We start from the raw sequence: 19,796 nt of genomic DNA, 5'->3' as shown, positions 1-19,796 counted from the left end.
GGGTGAGGGGGGGGGGCAGAGAAGAGGGACACTGGCCCTGCAGCACATGTAGTGCCTAATGCTAGTGCACTGGCTGTTTCTAAGAGCTCTACATTTGACAGATAAAAGACAACTTAAGTGCAGAAGGCTCGGCGATGTGCTCTGGATGAACGGGAGGAAGATCCATCATCTGAACGTGCTGGACTGTCCGCGGCGCTACTCAAGCAGGCCCCATTCTTCAGTAATACATACTCTGGTGGCTTACCATTAGGGTACAAGTACTACAGACAGCAAAGTTACTCCTCAGATCCCTGCTTTGCTGTAATCCCAATTTCTAAATCACCCCATACAGAATGCACCCCGCCGTGCCAGGGTGTGTTTGCCAGCTAAGCATACGTTTGCTGTTCTAACTTCCACGTTGCCAGGTAAGCACTCCTTATTATGCCACCTTCCACCTTTCCAGTGAAGAGCACATTGCCTTCCCAGCTACCCACGCACTGCCACGCCATACTCCGGTTAACCACACATGTCCAATGCAGTTTCTACATTTCCCCGGTAAGTTAACATGTCACATTTCCAGAATTAAGAACACATTTTCACGCCAGTTTACACGTCGTTCTTGTTGTGCACAAATTGCCATGGCAGTTACCACACTGGGGCATCTAAGGGCACGTGAAGGGGGCACCCGGATGTAGAGGGCACTGGCATGGCAACAAACAGGAGGAACATGGAGACACCAAAGAGCCAGACATGGAAGCGACCATACAGGGGCTCGTGGCAACTTAATGCAGGGATGGTACTGGGACGCAAGGATATATGCAGGTGGGCACACTTGGAAAGTCAGAGCACAAGGTTGCGGGATATACACAGCAAGGCAGCGCAGAAATACAGGGATCACAAACAGGAAAGGATGAGTGTACAGGGATGCTAGTGATGGTACCCAATGGTACCTTATGCTGAACCAACACTGTTCGTGCACAATAATTTCTAAAACAAATCTACACAGATCTTCTTGTGTTAAGTTAAAAGTTAGGATATTATTTTAAAAAACTTTGGACTTATTGTACAAATTGGAAGGATTCTTCAGTTATTAGCCGTTTTCTGGCAATAACAAGACATTTGCTCCCTTTCTTCACTCAGCACAAAAGTCAATGTGCTCTGTTTGGCTGAATGCAAACCTATTATTAAGGAGTTTCCATCATGTTTCCTGCTGCAAAGATCTGTTCAGCCTGCAAGCTGCCAATCTTCCATCGTGGGGCCATAAACAGAGAGCCGCTGAGCTGGGCATCAGGAACACCTAGAGATTAAGATGTCCGAGACACTCCAGTTTGTAAAGCCTGCTCTATAAATGGTGAAATGTTAGAGGAATAAATAGGTTTTGCTACTTTGGAATTGGAAAAGTACTAACAAGAACAAGGTGCACACTCTGCATTCTTTGGGGAAAGCCACTAAAGTTTGCTCCCTCTGCTCTCATATGATGCCAAGCGGTTTCGTGTGATTGCCAACACTGTCTGCTCACTGATGTCATTTTCGCCATTCGTTCAAGGTCTCTCTGAACACAAATAAACAAGTACAAAGATAAATAAAAACACCTTCACATGACAGCAGAATAAAGCAGTGGTAAACAAGCACATGCATGTGCACATACAAACACACACTAACAACAGGCAGGCTGAGGTGATGTCAGCACAGCCAGATTCCCATTAGTACCAATGCAAAGCCCACATGCAGGGGCGGGGGAAAGCAGGCTTTCTTCAGCTGCCAAAACAGTGCCAGTTCCAAAATGGCAAAACCAAAGGGGATGATGGACGGAGTGTTGAACAATGCAAGCACTCACCCCCAGTCAACTGATCTGGGTTTAATCGATCATCATTTTTTAGCTCACTCCGCCACCCCAGTTCAGACATGGCCATATGCAAATCAGTCTGACCTCGTGCCTCATGGGAACAGTCCAGCCCGAACTGCCAAGCCATGTCTTCCCTGGACCGGAAACAAGAATCTTGGGACCGGTTTCTGGCTAATCAGCCAGGCTAGCTTGAATCCAGTGGCAAAGTGAGCAAGGGACCCACGTCTGGGCATACCCTGCCAACTTAGGGCAAACAAAGAAAAACCAAAGGGGATGATGGACGGAGTGTTGAACAATGCAAGCACTCACCCCCAGTCAACTGATCTGGGTTTAATCCATCATCATTCTTTAGCTCACTCCGCCACCCCAGTTCAGATATGGCCATATGCAAATCAGTCTGACCCCGTACCTCATGGGAACAGTCCAGCGTGAACTGCCAAGCCATGTCTTCCCTGGACCGGAAACAAGCATCCTGGCAGCAGCACTGATTTGCATAATATTAAATAATATGAAATCCTAAGCCTCCTCGCAGAGGACGGGAAGCGATGCAGTAACTTCTGTATGATGGCAGAAAGTGAGGCAAAGATAGGGGTTTAGTTTGCACTTCCATTCAGGGGCCTCTTCTTCTTGCAATGCCAACCCAAAGTTGCCCCTCACAGTTGTACCCACTAAACAGCACTAAAAGGAGCCCTGCCAAACTGACACTTCACTGAACTATTTCACTGTGAACCAGGGCAGACACCAGGTCAGTGCATTTATTATTCTGCGCCATTTGGAATTCATTTTGCAAGGAGAGCAGAACAGGATACACTGCTTGTATGTGCGCTAGACCCATGATTCCCCATGATCGAAAAAGTTATTTTTCCTGGAGGGCTTGTCTTTCCAGTTGAGCTCTAGGCCCAAGTTACGATTGTTCCCCAGAAGAGGTCAAAATTGAACAGTTTCGATGCCAGGTTTGAAGCTTTGCTACAGCAAGTAGGAGAAATAAAATATTGCCACGGTTTAGACTGTCGCCTGGAGTGATATTCAGGGACTGCATCCTGCCAGTGGACCCTGGCGAGATGAAAACAGAGGTGATTTGGTTTGGTGTGTTTACAGGTGGCTTCTTAGCAAATATGGGAAAAAGCTTTCTTTCAGCCCGCGTATTGTTACTGACAGGGCGTAGTAAGTGGCCATCTTCATCTGGTCTCTTATCAAATTGTTGTAAGATGAGGATTGATTATTCTCATCTGTGGTTATATTTAAGCTTGCCAGTAGTGTTGGAGATGTGAATTTTTTTTTTGTTTTGTTTCTTGCCTTAAGTAGTTTTTTTCCTCTGCTTTTTTAGTCATTATACTCTGCGGCTACAATTGGGAGGCCACTTGATTAACCACTCCAAATCCATTAAGATGTGTGCTATTTCCATAAGGCACTGATTTTGTATTTGTTTCTTCAGGTTTCTATATTACTGTAGTCATAATCTGCCTCCGAGAGTCATCCGCCCGCCTTCCCCGCCCCCGAGTTATCCTGCTTCATGTAGTCCTCCCTCGAGCACCTGATTTGACTGGATTGGGGGCATTAATTTGTTAAATTCTGCCAATTTATGACGAAAGCTCAAGACAAATATTGCTAATGTGTTTAGCAAATCCACTTGTAGATACATCTTATTTGATTGATAGAACAATGCATCAGCTGTGATGTTCTTGGGAGCAATTCCCAGGTCATGTGATTTGCTAGGTCAACTGCTCCCCTTGAGTTGATGTACATTCTGACACTGTCGAAACGAGGCGTTCTCCGTTGTAGTTGCTAATGTTGGCACTTGTTGAGTGCAGGTGATTCTTCAGTGGTGCACCTGGTTGTGGCCCGGCCCGAGGAGAGCGCGGAGTTGTAACTAGTTTGAGTTTCTGACTATTTTCTGCCTCCAGTTACTAGATCGGCTGTCCTGCTCTCATGTTTTGATCTGTCATTTCATGCCACTGTAGCACCTTCTCTATCACATTTTGGGTCTGATGAGGTCTGATCCAGCTAAGGTTCTGTCTTACAACAAGGCGCTCAGGATGTACATGCCCGTCATGTGTAATTTTAGGCACGCTATAGACCGCTGGGGAACCCGTCCTGGCCATCTCACAGGGATAGCCAGGACGGGTTCCCCAGCGGTCTATAGCGCCGGGACACCTCCTCGTGAGGTAGCTGTTCGCGCTTTACAAATATCAGTATTATTATTATTATTCTATAAACCTGTAAGACGACTGCTCCTCTGCTAACTTATGCAAGTAATATTCAGCAGATTGGACCAAACTTTAGCAGAGGCGTCTCTAAAGCAGACACTTGTTAGAAGGCATTGTTTTTAATCAAAGCTTAAATTCGATTTCTAGAGCACAGCAGGGTGTGGTGGGTGGCAGGAGAGTGGCTTCAGGCACCTGTACCCTGCAAGAAACAACACGTGGAGACGTGAAAATAATGGGCGAGAAAATGCAGAGAGTCAATTCAGAAATTTCATGTGAGAAACATTTTACCTGGCAAACTTTTTCAGGGAAAGGTTATTCCAGTTTCTCCTTTAACTGAAAGGCCTATATCTACGTCACCCAGAGGGACAGGCTTAGGAGTAATTTGGTAACCATTGTCACATTGGTTGAATCCTTTTGTGATTTTATGTAAAGCATCTGGTGAGTTGAGGTTATGTATAGATCTGTGTTTAGGTGGTTAACTCAAAGTTGAGGGGGAATAATCACGTTTACCAACTTATTCACGAGACATGTTAGGCAAAGCACACTTCTGAAAAGCCAAAAATCAATGAGTGATTTGGGGCCCTCCAACCGGATACGGAGAATCCATCAAGAAAGTGGTGATGGAGCAGACTCCAGTTAACTCATACCCTCTGCAACAGTGGATGAAGACCAGAAGTTGCTGTCAAGCATGATTCTCAATCACTGCCTCCATCTGCTGCACCTCTGAAGTAAACATTGAGCAATCTGTGCACAGAAGCATAACACGACATTTGTATTTTTAAAGCGCATGTTCACCTAGAAGGGTATCTTGCCGTTGAATAACACATGTTTATTGTTACCCAACTCAATAGTACTCATTTTATCGACCTCAGAAGGATGAAAGGCTAAGTGGGCCTGCTGCAATTTGAACTTGTGACCATGAGGTCAAACACAGGCCCCTGCAGTGGACACATTAGTGCACTAAGCCACCAGACCCGACTGGGGATTGTGATCAAGGCCTGCGTTGCAGGATCCATAAAAATAATACACACCAGTCTTGACAGTGCTTAATTTGTAAAAGAGTAAGGGCCGGGGCTCAAATTTGTGCTCAGAGGCCTGCAGCCTGAGCTACTGAAGTTTGGAGTGTTGAATATCTAGGATGAGTAGTCTTCATTTCAACTCATGCCTCTTTAATCCGCCACCAGACGGAGTCTCTCTTTTATCCCCACTTTCCTCCTCGGTCACTGGTTTTCCGGCTTGCTCTTCTTCCCTCTTTTGAATTTTTCTTTTTCCCTCTATTGCTCTGGATCAACTTGCAACCACCGGTCAAAATAAGTACTGCATCTTAACACTGCAATCCCTCAAAAAGAGTTTCTATGTTACTAACTGGCTGCATAGGCAAAACAACTAAATGTTGCACCACAAGACCGATGACAAAATAAAAAAAAAAAAAATCAATCCTACTGCATGCAAGGAAAAAGCGTGTATGAGCAGCCAAACTATTCAAGGCCAGCTACCTGGACTCAATTCCAGCACCAGCCATATGGCAGCACTATTACTGCACTGTGCATGAAGATTGGTGCATGCACACAAAGTAAAGGAAGTTAATGAAAGCAAAGCACCTTGAAGGAGGGTTGCTAGAGGCAGTAACAACACACTATTGTTAAAGACCCGGAAGAGACACAAAGAAACAACCGCAAAAATAAGTCTGAGGAAAACACTAGAGGAAGCAGGCAATGGAGATGCAATGGGGAGAAGGCACAGGATAGAACTGGTAAGAAAATTGAACAAATCTAGGAGCCTTTGGAGCAAATAATAGCAGAACAGGCAGAGGGAAGAAAGTTTGAGTAAACATGCACAGAAGCAGACACAGGGGTCAGACAAAAAAAGATTAGAAAGTTTAGGCAGAGGGGAAGGCTGGAGTAAAGACATTCAGTAACAAGGAAGACAAAATCAGATGAGAAAACATAAGGAACTAAAGGCGGAGGGGAGGTTGGTGTAAATAGCCACATAGGCAGACACAGAGGGACAGACGGGAAACAGAGGGAAGTTAAAGCAGGTGAAAGGCACATACGTGGACACAGGATCAGAGAGCAAATATAAGGCGACGTTAACGCCGGAGCTAAGGTTGGAGTAAAGATACATGGAAACCGACACTGCGGAGGAGACAGAGGATGTACAAAGGAGGAGGAGGGTGAAGGGAAGACACAGGGAAGAAAGGAAGACATGGCAACAGGCACCAGAGACCAAAGGGAATAGATAGGAGGAGGTGCAACCATAGAGGAGTAAACCTAAAGAGGCAAATTCAGGTGGAGGATGGAGAAAATACGCACAGGTAAACAGACACTCGAAAAGGAAGGGTAAAGTCACGTATTTAGAACAGAACCTGCAACAGAAACCAATAGAAGGCTAGGTAATGGCACATGTGGGACAGAAATGGAACAACAGAAGGGAGGCTGTGTTAGTACCATGGGCCCGGGAAAAGACACTACTGAAGTGCAGAGGGAAAGGCAGGGCAATGCCCTGCAGCTGGGTCTGGCACACAGCAGCAACCGGTGTAGCGGTGTGGTGTACAAATCTGGGTAAGGGGTATGAGTGGGTAAGAGAGAGGCGGAAAGCAGGCAGATGAGTTGGCCACACTGTCCCCTCTGCCATCCATCCCTAGAACAGTATCAGTCCCACCCATAATTGTGTATCAAACTCCTTACTGCTCAGGTTTGTCCAGAAGCTTCACCTCCTCGGCTTTTGATGTCTCATAGTGCTTCTTTATGGTCTCCAGCTCCTCTTTCTGCGCTCTCTGTGGTAAGGAGAGAGGATTCACATTTAGTTCCTTGAGGGTTTATCTGTCTGTTGACGGCTCAGACAGACGCCTTACCCGGGATCTCCATCTTTAAATTGCAGAACACTTCACAAGGGTGTCTTAGTGTCAGCACTTAATAATTCTTATGTAGCACTGTGGCTTTACTCAAAGTGTTCCAAATATTAATTTAGAGAAGAATACATACCAGATTATTCTTGGTAATCATTTTATCAGAAACATAAAAGGAGGCACTGAATGCACCGGGAACCTCTGACTATCAGATTTGGAAAGATACCACCCCTGATGACTTCTAAGAGATGGATTGTCACATTGTGAATTTTACCCAAAGGTGGACCTTGCGAAGGAGAAGGCAAGAGCCAGGCACAGCTCTGTCAGTGTTCAATTGTCTATGATTTTAAAACGTGTTTTTCGATATTTGCCTAAACATTTCTTGAAAGCTCACTGATTCAGTAGATATTTTGTGAAGTTTAAGGTGTGAGTCTAACTCTAATCCCATTCTCCAGTGGTATATGGGTATTTAGAATGTACTCCTGCTGAGCCTCTCTCTTAGTTGGTCTCAGAATGCTCCTTTTAGGTTTCCACAATTAGCAATCACTCACATTCTCGTACAGCGCCTCGAGGGTCTCCAGGTCCACCACAGAATCGTCTACGTTCAAGATGGCTGAAAAAGACCAACATACACAGTGACGGGTAAACAAAGAGACGGTTATGAAGGTGCTAAAGAGGTTGTTATTAGCTGGTAATGGTGAAATGGAACCTTCATAGACTACTACCGTGTTGAACTAGTGACAATGTACCAGCCCTCTCAAAACCCAGTGCGGAAAAAGCAAACACTGGCAAAATTAATAGATCAGGCTGTAATATACTAATATATAGAAACAGGCATGCTGAAATGCGTACAAAGTGTTTTGCGCCACGTGTCTGTTCAACCTGCCTCTTATGTCTAGCCCAGTGTGTAAATCCTTTACACTTATAGTGCTGCACGGTTGTATGGCAGCAGCATCCAAACACTTTGAAAACACAAAAATTAAAAAACAGTCTTGCAAGATCGAGGTGTTATAAAAAAAAAAAAAACAAATACCAGGGCACAGATTTAGACGTGGTGCATGTTGAGACAGGAAGCCTTTCTCTGGAGAGCGTGTTTTCCCCCTGCCCTATGCTGATCTCCAGGCAAGTCACTCAAAAGTTACTGTATGGTTTCTAGATCCCTACCTCAGTGGCAATCATGCATGTCCACTGAGGGTCTCCCTGTTTATATGGATTGAGGCCCTAGAGCTTGGCTCTGAGGTCGAAGGAGGCATGCATAGTGCACCCATATTTCACAGAGGGGCTACTGCCCTCTCTACCCAGGCTGCGGTAGATGGACAGTAGTGGCAGCAATACATCCATACTCAGGGATATCTGTATCCCTGTATTATAAGACGGGTGGTCTACTATCCACCCTCCTGGTCAAGTCTGTGCAGTCTCCCTTGCCTGTGGTCCTGTTGCCTTTGTCTACCTGGGACGTGTGTTTGAGATCCAGTGGGTGTACTAGGTGAGGATGGCGAGTTGAGCCATTATGTATAATGTGAACCGAGCTGTTCTGCTGGACATTTCAGCTCCTCCATGCACCCCCCTATTCCTTGGTGAAACCTGGTATTCTGGGGCTAGACACTCGCTCTTGTCTGTATTTAGCTGCACTAACTCTGCTAGGAGGTTCCCTCCCCTACTTTCTGTTGGGCGATGGTCCGGGCCTCCTCGTCTGAAGTTAATTAAAATTCCTCTAAGGGGAATACCCCAGGCTGGCACTAACAGCCTCTACAGAGAAAGACCGTTAAAGCTATCCTATGTATGCTTTGGTCACACAGTGAACATGCCACAAATGTGCCTCACGAGGAGAGGGGCACCCAGGATTCAAAAGTAGGCTGATCCAATCAGAGGATCTGCTACCAATCAGAGGGGATAAAAGTCTGTCCTTACCAGTTAGTTGTTGTTCAAGACTGGTTTGCGGTTCTATCAAGGCGGCCCACACCGGGTCCGTCCAAGGATGCCAGCACGGCCCGTGGTGTGAAGGCAAGACAAGAAGCTAGCTCATCACATCTGCAAAACCCTCAATAGGGTTTGACCTGGAGGAAGTCTTCTCTGTGACTGGCAAATTCCTTTGCAGCATAATTCATCAGTTTGACGAGGAGCAAGGGCCTCGGTCAGCAGCATCAGTCAGAGAACTAGCTGTTGTGTTTGGCTTGTGGAGCTGCCGCATCGAACTCATGGAAATTGTAGAGAGCCGCTCAAGATGAGAACGCTTTTATCTTGCAGCACATCAACAGAGACAGAGGGAGACTGGGAAGCTTGATCCTAGCCCTTGAAGGGGAGATCACTTTGCCCAGACCCCGTCCCTATGCTGAGACTTCTAGTTGTAATATGTAGCTGGTGAAGAGGATCCTGGGGTCCTGCCCCCCACATTTCTATTTGTGACATCTGGGGTACCCCCATCCAGCTAGTTGGACTCCAGTAAACTGTGCGAAGACATCAGACCCCTATGATCAGATCCCTGACGCCGCTTGAGCGGTGTCCTCGCTGGGGACGGGAGGGCACTTCTGTTGCTTTGGGTGGTGGATCCTGGGGCTGACCAAGAACATTTGACTACACATCATACACTGAAACTACTTCATTGCAATACAAGTGTTGGTATCATGGCTCTAGCGAATGACAGCAGCCATGTGTAACATGGTCTGTAATATGCAATACTAATTGTGAGTCTACATGTTAAGTGTGTTTTTATAGTGCTTAGCGTCTAGGCGCGATAATACTGGTTGGGGTCAGAACTCTGGCCAAGAGGGTGGTAGAGACATCTGGTTTTCCCTGTTTATCCTAGTTTTATGTCTAGTATATTTCTCTTGTGTGTATTAAAGTACTTTTCTTTAAAAAAAAAACAGTAAAGCACTGACTGGACCTTGATTTTATCAGATGGTAGTACGGTGTGCATTGTATTCTGAAAGTCTAAACCTACCTAATCTCCTTGAGTAAGCCTTGGCCTGCTCTGTCTCGCTACCCTGAGAGAGTCAAGTGCTCGAGAAGAGTACTTGGTTATCCAGTTTTGGGTCCACTAGTATTGAGACCCCAGGACGCCAGCAGGGAGCACTCCAGTTGATGCGATTGGAGCATAGTAACCCCCAAGTGCCCTGGAAACAGTGTCTAGCAGTGCACCATACGCATTGTGTAGTGTTAATAATAGTAGAGATCTGCAATGGGTACAGGCACCTGGGGAGGAGGGAGGGTGAACGTGAATCTACAGCACTATGAACTACACAAATATGCTTACAGGATAAGTAACATTTTTGGTTTGTAGCATATGTGGCTGTAGATACACATGCTCTGCACAGACTAAAAAGCAGTGTCCATTTGTATTGTCTGCTAAGGAAGGAAATAAAGCGCATCTTGTGACTCGAAAGACTTCTTCTAAGAAAAATAACTTGCAAATGTCAGAGCCCAACACTACATGGCAGGAGTAGGCAGAGCATGTGCATCTACAGCCACACCACACCAAAACTGAACAATCGAGTCCACAAGAGGGCACTTGGCCCAAGAGTTTTAGACATGGAAGAGTTTATTTGCTGGTGAATTGTAGAAGGTCTGACAAAATGCTGTCAAGGGTCCTGGTGTTTACAAGGTGCTACCTACCCGTTTATTAGATGCTGGAATATGACGCAGCTTTGGGACAATGGCACAACCCAAGTCATTGGCTGAGGTGGAATCTTGACCTTGTTAGACACCCAAAACTATAACGTCCTCCAGGCCATTGCATCAATCACATGCTTTATTGTTACAAAAGACTGTTATAATAATGTGCTGTGGGACAAGGAGCCCCATGTAGGCCCATGGTCACTATCTGCAGTCTATGTGACCGTGCACGGCTCAAACTTTGAGAAGCTTAATACCGCTAGGTAAACTAAGTACCACAACAAGATAGAAAGCCCCTCAAATTACTCATTTTTGGGCAGTCTGCTGCATCAAACGCCAAAGGCAAAATGCTGCAAACTCTGTCACATTCAACAGTGCACTTGCATACCGCTTTTGGGCCAGCAGTAAGTTACAATCCCTTTGCCAATCAGTAGCCCTGATGATTTGCTCCTTCTGCGGGTACAATGGGTATTTGTCACTTATATACATGGTCCCTAAGCCTAGGTCTTTCAAATTACCAGACAGCATATATTGAAGCCATTGAAAACTATGTGGAGACATTTTTCGTCCCTTACATCAGGAGCATCCACAGACTGTCAGTAGAGTCCTAATTCTGTACACAAATGCATTTTTACATATTTACAAAACATGTTTGACACAATCTAAATGAGAACAAATGCTTTTGACACCAAAGGTCATGCGCTTGCAACCCTTTTACACAAGTTGCTCCCACAGAGAAGTGCGTAGAGACCAGCTGAAGGCTATCCACGTGTGGAATTCTCTTACACTTACCAGCCCATCAGAGTAACCATGCAACAGTTTACCAAACAAATGTGAATGCCCATGGAGTTTAGGTTGTCAGTTATGCATTTCATGGACAAGATAAAGCATAGAAACAATATGGTTTACCCCCAGGTTCTATAAAACAAAGTCACTACTGTAACAACCATATAGATGAGGTTCACTCAGCATAGCCATCCAAATCTGTATCCTCCCCTCGCCCCAGAAGCCTGTGGTATACGAGTAGCAGGCAGGACGTCCTAGTCAGCAAGCAACGAAGAACACTTTTTGGACAGTTACCTTGTTAGAGGTGCTGAACAAATTGAGGGGAAGAGCAACTGGAGCAACAGGTTAACTACAAGGGCTACACAACAGATGCATCGGGGACAGGCCTTCTCACCAACACATTGTTCGCGACTTTCTGACTTACGTGTAGAACTAACTCACCCTGTTGGATGTCCTTCATTTCCAGATGTAAGCTGGATATCAAAATTCCGACGGCCTGGGACCGCTTTCCATCCAGCAATTTGACAATCTGGAAGTTACAAACAAGGAGGCCATGATTAAGCATAACAGGGTTAGAGCAGTACCTCTGGCAATAATGTGGCGCCGAGTCGGCCAGGGATCTGCAAATGGCTGCAACAAGTTCACAAAGAGGGATAATGCCATAGTTTACTCAGGCTGGGCAAGCAGACATCAAAGCAATGGGCATTAATCAAGGAATCCCCTACAGCAAGTTTTAATGTCATGAGAATTGCTGTGGAACAAGAGGAAATGTCTCTAGGATCTCAATATCTAATATCACGCTTGCATGGGTGTACACTTTTTGTTCAACAAAAAGCATCATTGGGAGGTTCATGGGAGCATATAGGAGGTTTCACTATTTGAGAAGTAACATGAGGCTCACCAAACCTACTGAGGCAGAGTCTTGGAAGCAGGGTGTCCAGCCACCCATCAGATCACCACAGTGATGTTGCACAGTGTGCAATGCCTAATGTCATTCTGCAGCTTCAGCAGACAAAGGAACCATCAAGAGGAGAGAACACAAGCAGTTCACTTGACCCATGTCTGCACGGATAACAGTCACCAACTAGTCTAGAACTGTGGCTTGTTTGGTGGTGTCTGAATGTGTAGGGGCCTCGTTCTCAGAATAGCCCCTTCATAGCTGGAACAAGAATCCATCTTACTTCCAATGTAGAACCGACAAGTTGACTGAGAATAAAACTCTACACTCTTGTATTATGAGGAAAGGCACTTAGAGATGGTCAAGAAACAGCAGCTAGAAGTACCATTGAGAGGCATTGTAATATGCTACAGACACTACAATATATTTAACTGGCAGAAAAGTATTGCACTTATGATAGCAGTCAAACAAGGTCCACAGGTATAAAACGCAGCAGCTTATGAAGAGTTACCTTTTTGGCTTTGGCTTTCTTCTCGTAAGTATCCGACAGCGGCTTCTTCTTCGGCTGAAGGTTGGCTTTGGAAAACAGCTCCTCAAACTCTTGAGTATCGGTTATACTTGGCTCTTTCAGAGACTCCCAGAGGGTGGTTTTGGTAGAGACGCTGTGCAAAACAAATTGTGAACAGTGGTCACCAAACGCAGAATCAAGTCAACTCATTGGACATTCAATAACAGTCAGCAGGGTCACAAGAAAATACAGCCAATATACAACCTCTTCGTGAGAGCCTGCTGCACAGAAAGTCTGTTGAACCTTGAAACACAACATCTCTTCACACCTACACAGAACTACATTCAAGGACTGTAAACACCGCCTACGCCATAAGACACAAAGTGGACGACTCAAAAGCAGGTAACTTAATGAACGCACACCAACATTGTTTTGAGCTGCCTTATCAGGAAATATATTTTCTGGCTTGAAACACAGTCTTGAGCCAGTACCAGGCCCCGGTTACTTTGAACTCCCATTTCTGATGTTATTGGTTAAAGAAGCCTCTCTCCGGCCTTTCCCAACACAAGTGAAAGCCACAGACTAATTCTGGGGGCGGAAATCTCTGTACAAATGAAATGAAATCTACGCCAAGCAGCTATATGTAGCATTTAGGAAGCATATTTAACTGTACGGGCAATAACAGCCCCTGCAGAAGCACTGAAATGGATTGAGGGAGACATCTTGAACCTATGCCATCAGAAAAGTGAGAAGGCATAGTGAGTGAAGGGAACCAATCTATGCATTGAACCAACACATGGATGTCTGGTTTTCAACACAACCTGAAATCTATAATTGCTTGTAAAACACACAAGTAGAAAAATGCACTTTGAGAAGAATCTCCCTAAGCTATTCTTCTAGAGGAAGGATGACCTTCAGGCCTCATTTATTAAGTGAGGGAGAGATGGTGAACAGAAGAGGAATAAAGAGGGGAAGGAGCAAATGAAAGCAGGAAGGAAAGAGGCTCATGCATTCCTCTTCCTGCATGGAAGGAGTCGGTTTCCTCTCGATTCCTTCATGTGGAGGAGCACTCCCATCATCTTTCTTCCAGGACATCAGTCTTCCATGATGGAAGGATACCTCTTCCTTATTTGTCTTGCTATTCCAGAAAGATCCTCCTTCTGCGTTCTTCCTTCAAGGCCTGGCTTCATGATTTTGCTCGCCCACGAGTGGCCAATACGTGTGACTGATCGGTCCACCTTACATTTCCAGGAACGAAGTAACACATTGTCCCATTTTTCTAAGAAGAGAAGATGCTGCTGCCTCCTGCTTTTAGAAAGGAAGGATGCTGTGAGAAGAGGGTTTATCAGCATTACTCTTGTCCAAGCCCTTCACCTTATAAGCCTATTAAAGATGTATTTAATGAAGGAGAACTGGAGGGACACATGAGGCAATAATGTTTGAGTGTAAAGATGGTTCTCCAGCAAGGAGTGGGTGATGTTAAGTAAAAACAAGGAGGAGGATCCAAACAACCTAAAAAACAGGCAGGACAATAACTGAAATGGTTACCAACAATAAAATGTACAACGAGGTAGGTTGACCTACTTACTCAGATTAGAAAAAGGCCCCAGCAATCAGGAAATAGCTCAGCGTCAATTCAATGCTCTCTAACTACCACACCAAACAACACTGGCAATCTGATTTACACCGTGCACTGCTTGAACATGAAATGCTCCAGAGGGTTCATGGATATCAGAAACTGCAACTACAAACGGTGGTGGTGGTGGTTTATGTTTATAGTAACAACTCAGGCCTTTGGTCAACTGGCTTTGATTTTAGCTGGGTCACAGGGTTGTATCCTACAAACAGTGTAGGAGTCAAAGGTCAATTAATGTCACTAGCTGGTGAATTTGTCACTAGACATTCATGCTGATTCACACCAATTAATGTTGTCGGGATGATGAACGCATGTGTTCTTAAGATAGGTTCCAAATGTGTCTCGCATCTGCCATTCGTACTATGATAAGTTTCAAGCACAAGTAACCACCAGTACAGTCAAATCTATATCTATACACTTATAGCTTCAAAATAAGAGATGAAGCTAGAATGCCCATATATTTTATTTTTTAGGCTTATTTCCCTCATTAAAAAAGAAACCGGGTTTTCAGAGTGCCCCAAACCCAGTCAGTGTTTGCGATGCGATAGATATTTCATGGCACTCTGGGATCTTTTCCAGCAGGCACAACATCATTCTGCATTAGAATAGGTATTTGTACCAGGGCTGTTAATGGAGTCAAGACAACACTACTCGTGTTCGAACTGTGGTATACCAATGACCTGAAAGATTAAGTGTGTGGGATCAGATAATGGGAACAGAAATGCAATCACTCCAATCGCTTGGGTATCATGGTAAAATCAGGAGTTTCAAGTGAAAGCTATCAACTTTGTTTGTTGGGATGGGAATGATCCTTGCATGATGCAAGCTGACTCAGGCTGCCTGCTTTCGTATTCAAGGAGACTACAGAGGGTTCGCCACCGGCCAGATCTTGTGTACCAGTGCTGAAGCCCACAGCACTGGTGCTTCCACGGCAGTGAAGACAATACCTTGTGGGGCCCTGCATGTTCACTACCATATCACCGTCATGTTGTTTGCCAAGATCTGGACACAGACTGCAAATGTAGGGCACGGGCCTTCAGGGCTGGGCAAATCGCAATGGTGAAGGCATCCATGAACTTTCCACAGGATATGTGCTCCTCCACAGACCACCACTGGACATTCGTCACAGTGTAGGGTTAGATCCTGATGGTGTCTTTCAGACATCACAGGCTGAGGCACCACTGGAGAGCCCTCATGTGCACGTATGCACGATTGACCAGCAAAATGCATGAAACTATCAGATCCATCAGGCAGAAAATCTTCAAGGTTGGAACCCAAGAACCTGAAAAAATTGAATCGTATCCTGAATGTCCCAAATCTTCTGAGGATGAATGAAGGCTCTCAGAGATGTTGTATTCAGTACTGACCTTATAAACTGGAGGTACTTGGAGGGCTCCAGGTGTGTCTTAGAAAGAGATGCTGCGTCCCTTTTATCTTCCCTTCATAAACGTGATCTCTTAATCAGGTATCCATGTTTCTACCCAAACTCTGTATTGCAAGTCTAACTAGAATATATGCAGATTATGCAATAATCCTAGATCTGAGACAGTTTAGATCATAAAGTGGTCCAACACAAGCTGCAGGAAGTCACTTGGAGCAGCCAATTGTCCAGGTAGGGGGAATACCCAGATTCCAGACCTGCGCAGATATGCTGCAACCAATGGCACATCTTCGTTCAGTGGAACAAATCATGAAATGCAGGTATCACCTGTGTGACTTCAGGATCACTACTTGGAAGCACTTACCATTCAAGTCGAGGGCACCACCCATCATCCCAATTCCAGGCCCAATACCACCGTAGAAAGAACAAACAATAACACACATGAAAGTTTGGACTGCAGAAAATCAAGTTGACAGTTCCCACACCATGCCAAAATGTTTCTCAGCATCCAGAACAAACAGATTTTATTGAAGGACAGCTCGCTGCTGGGATAGTATCCACTAACTTGGGCAGCAACTCGAACAAACAGTCATCACTGCTCAATCTTCATGCATGGAGGCGTAGCCTACAGAGATTCGGGTGCTGGAAACTCCTCTATTGCTGAGACAGGAGTTCCTCCTGGATAAGAGGGTAAATACTCAGACTCAAGATCTTGGGTACCACACTCTCCTGGCCCAATTTCCAACTATCAAGAGGATGTGGGTCTGGTCTGACTGGACCTTCCCCAAAGCTCAAGGCAGGAGATGTAATGGCAGGATGCGAACTGGAGACTTGTGTCCCATCATAGGCAGAGTGCGTCTCCCAGTAGCCTTCCTGGGGGAGCTCTAGTGCGAAGCAACTTTGACACTGTGCTTTCTTGCGAACAGATCTAGCCAGTACATGCCCCATTTGTCAAAGGTGCTTTGTGCCTCTCTGGGATGAAGTGGTCATTCATTGTCTGCCAGTCACCACTTGCTTACCTCACCCGATCTGGAGTTCAAGACCTCACCAAGTTGGTGGTCACCAGGAAAATCTACTAATGAGTCAGCCACCTCCAAAAGCACAAGGCTTTCTGGCACAGTTCACAGGACCACATTCGGTCAGATTTTTGCAGTTCCACAGGGCGTTTGTGTTATCTGTGAGGACCTAAACCAGCATCCCTCAGATAGTTTTTTTTTTTTTATTAGGAGGTTTTGTATTGAAAATAGACCCTGTGATACAAAGTATACAATTCTCAATGGTAAATGATAAGGGCATACCCCCCTGACCTCCATATACAAAAGAGAAAAATAACAACATAATAACATAATAATAAGAAAACATACCAGTCAAGTACAGCACTCTTCTAATGATCTTAAGTGTTGTCCACATGTGTACTGCGTCCCAAGATCTTACCACAAAAGGTAACAGTCCGGTTATTCACATACAGATTAATGTACACAAGTTATTGCATGTTTACACCAAGTTCGTTTCGCTCGGACTCAGAATAACACCCGCCGTTTGGCTACCAGCAGGGCTACCCTCACAAATCTACCCACCAAAGCTTTCAAATGTGGATCATAACCAAGCAGACACACTAATGGCGCACACTGAATCTCCTGGTCATAGTGTTTATGAGAGCAGTAACTTTTCCCCAATATTGAAATACCGAGGGACAGTGCCATGCCAAGTGAAGAAAGTCTGCTCCGTCCCACCTGCATCTTCTGCAACAGGCAGTCTCCCTCAGTCCCATCTTGTGCAACTTCTTGGGGGTGTGATACACCTGATGAATACATTTCAAATGAATAATACGCAGATTGCAATTCAAGGTCAGTCTTCTGTTAGCATACAGATCTGCCGCCATTCTGCGACAGTTATCTGAGGGGATATCTCTGCATTCCAGCGCTCTAGACTAGGATCAGGCCCAGTACCCGTTTCCCCCCGAACTGTTTCATATAGTTTAGTTATCAGCTTCTTCCGGTTTGGGGCTACTAAAATCAGTTGCAGCGCTGCAACGTCTCAGGTTCGGCAGGAAAACTAGCGTTTGATCTTTTATTGCACGCCTGAGTCTATAACAGGTGTACTGGAATAAAGGCGTGGGGTTCTCTATGTAATCTAAATCGCTGCCTGTAATGTACATGGGGCGAGGCTGTGACAGATGTCAGGGGAATAATAACAGACTTTTCCCAATTAATCTGGAGCCCAGAAAAAAGGCCAAATTTGATATATTCACGGACGACCTGAGCAAGATAGCGTTGCGGCTCACGAAGAGAGGACCATGTCGTCCGCGTACAGGGAAATACCGACCGGCCTATTCTGAAAATTCAAAGCAGCAGCCCTGTGGGACTGTCGAATTTTACACGCCAATGGCTCTAGCACTATGGCGAAAAGCAGAGGCGAAAGAGGGCAACCCTGCCTGGTGCCACGCTTTATGCAAAAAGGCTCCGATGTGATCCCGCCCACCCAGACCCTTGCAGAAATGTCAGTGTAGAGTATCTGTATCCCACGAATGAAAATTGGAGGAAACCCCATTCTATTCAGGATATGTAACTTGTATTTCCATTCTATAGAATCAAAGGCTTTCGCAGCATCTAATAACACTGCGACGGCCGACAGATCAGGATTGAGCACATGGAACATTGCAAACATGGTGCGCAGATTGAGGGAGGTAGAGCGACCCGGTATAAACCCAGCTTGGTCCGGGAGCACGAGAAGCGGCATCAAAGGTTGCAGCTTGGTGGCCATAAATTTAGATGCCAAAATATTGGCAAAAATTATCAGTGACAATGGGCGATATGAATTGCACCGTGAGGGGGTTTTGTCTTTCTTCAGCAATTTTATAATTAATGCATGCCGCATCGAAGGAGGCGGCCTACCGGAGTCGTGAGCCTCAGCATATACATCCAGCAAGTGTGGTATAAGAGGATCCGCATAGGCCTTATAAAATTCCACTGTCAGACTATCTGGCCCCGGAGCCTTATTATTGGGCATGGAAAAAATGGCCTCCCTGACATCACTCTCTTCCATGGGTAAACTTAAATATTTCCTGTGGTCACCAGAAAGCCATGCACATGCCGTGTCCTCCAAATAAGCTGTCATCGCGTCGTCACTCATGCCCCCGTGGGAGGTATACAGAGAGGCGTAGAAACTGCTCCACTATGGCACTGTGTGAACAGTGATGCACCCCATCGTCATCTGTTATATGGTCAATCTCGGGGTTGGCAGACCTATCCGCTATTTTATTAATCAGCACTCTGCCCGGCCTGCCCCCTACACCATAAGCCCTGGCTACGTGTCTCTTGGACACATATTTCAGTTCCGTGTCCGCCAAGGAGTTGTATTCCCCAGGTGTTCATGAATGTGAACCAAAGTCTCATGGGATGGTGCATTATTGTACTGAGTTTCCAGAACCCCTAGTTGCTGTTCGAGCTTGCTCAATTGGCCCCTGATATCTTTGAGGATTCCCGCAGAAGTACTTGTGCATATCCCTCGGATCGTCGCCTTGAAGGCATCCCATAGGATAGCCTGGCTATCGACCGAACCTTCATTTTGCTCGAAATACTGTGTGATGGCAGCCCTAATAGTCTCAGCATATAGCGGGTCCGAGAGTGCATCCGCTCTAAAACACCATGTGAATGGTTGGTGCGGGTTTGCTGGCACAACCATATCCAATAACACAGGGTTGTGGTCGGACAGAGTCCGCGGAAGCATCCGGACATCTTCCACCCAGCCATTAGCCTCCCCGCTAAGTAGCCAATAATCTAGTCTGGACCAGCTGTTAAACGCCGGGGTTATGTGTGTACCTTCCAAGACGTCTATATGTCTCAGGCGCAGGCATCCACCAGTCCCATTTCAATCATGACATCCCGTATGCATTGTGCTACCTTAACCATGCAAGCCCCAGTCGGGTTAGATTTATCTACGCGTGGGTCAAGGTGTGTATTGAGGTCACTCCCCCATAAAAGTGCTGCCTCTGGCCAAGTGCGCAACACATCTAACATTTGCAAGAAAGGTGTCGTATCATCCACTACCGGGCCATATGTGTTGACTATCGTCACCAATACCTTCCCCAGTTTG

At 45.6% G+C, this 19,796-nt stretch overlaps 1 protein-coding gene across 1 annotated transcript in view; it reads right to left on the bottom strand.

Moving 5' to 3' along the window:
• The window catches only part of FMN1 (formin 1), a 469,294-nt gene that overhangs the window by 24,707 nt on the left and 424,791 nt on the right, over positions 1 to 19,796 (bottom strand). Inside the window, exons 12-15 of the mRNA XM_085627914.1 lie at positions 12,688 to 12,838; positions 11,720 to 11,807; positions 7,432 to 7,493; positions 6,720 to 6,808 (exon numbers count right to left, since the gene is read on the bottom strand). Of these exons, the coding sequence (XP_085484040.1) occupies positions 6,720 to 6,808; positions 7,432 to 7,493; positions 11,720 to 11,807; positions 12,688 to 12,838 (390 nt within the window). The remainder of the gene's footprint in view (positions 1 to 6,719; positions 6,809 to 7,431; positions 7,494 to 11,719; positions 11,808 to 12,687; positions 12,839 to 19,796) is intronic.

The sequence above is a fragment of the Triturus cristatus genome, chromosome 9 (genome assembly GCF_964204655.1).
Source record: "Triturus cristatus chromosome 9, aTriCri1.1, whole genome shotgun sequence".
In the NCBI taxonomy this organism is placed as follows: domain Eukaryota; kingdom Metazoa; phylum Chordata; class Amphibia; order Caudata; family Salamandridae; genus Triturus; species Triturus cristatus.
The sequence above is the reverse complement of the archived record's forward strand: the minus strand, read 5'-3'. Positions and strand labels throughout refer to the sequence as shown.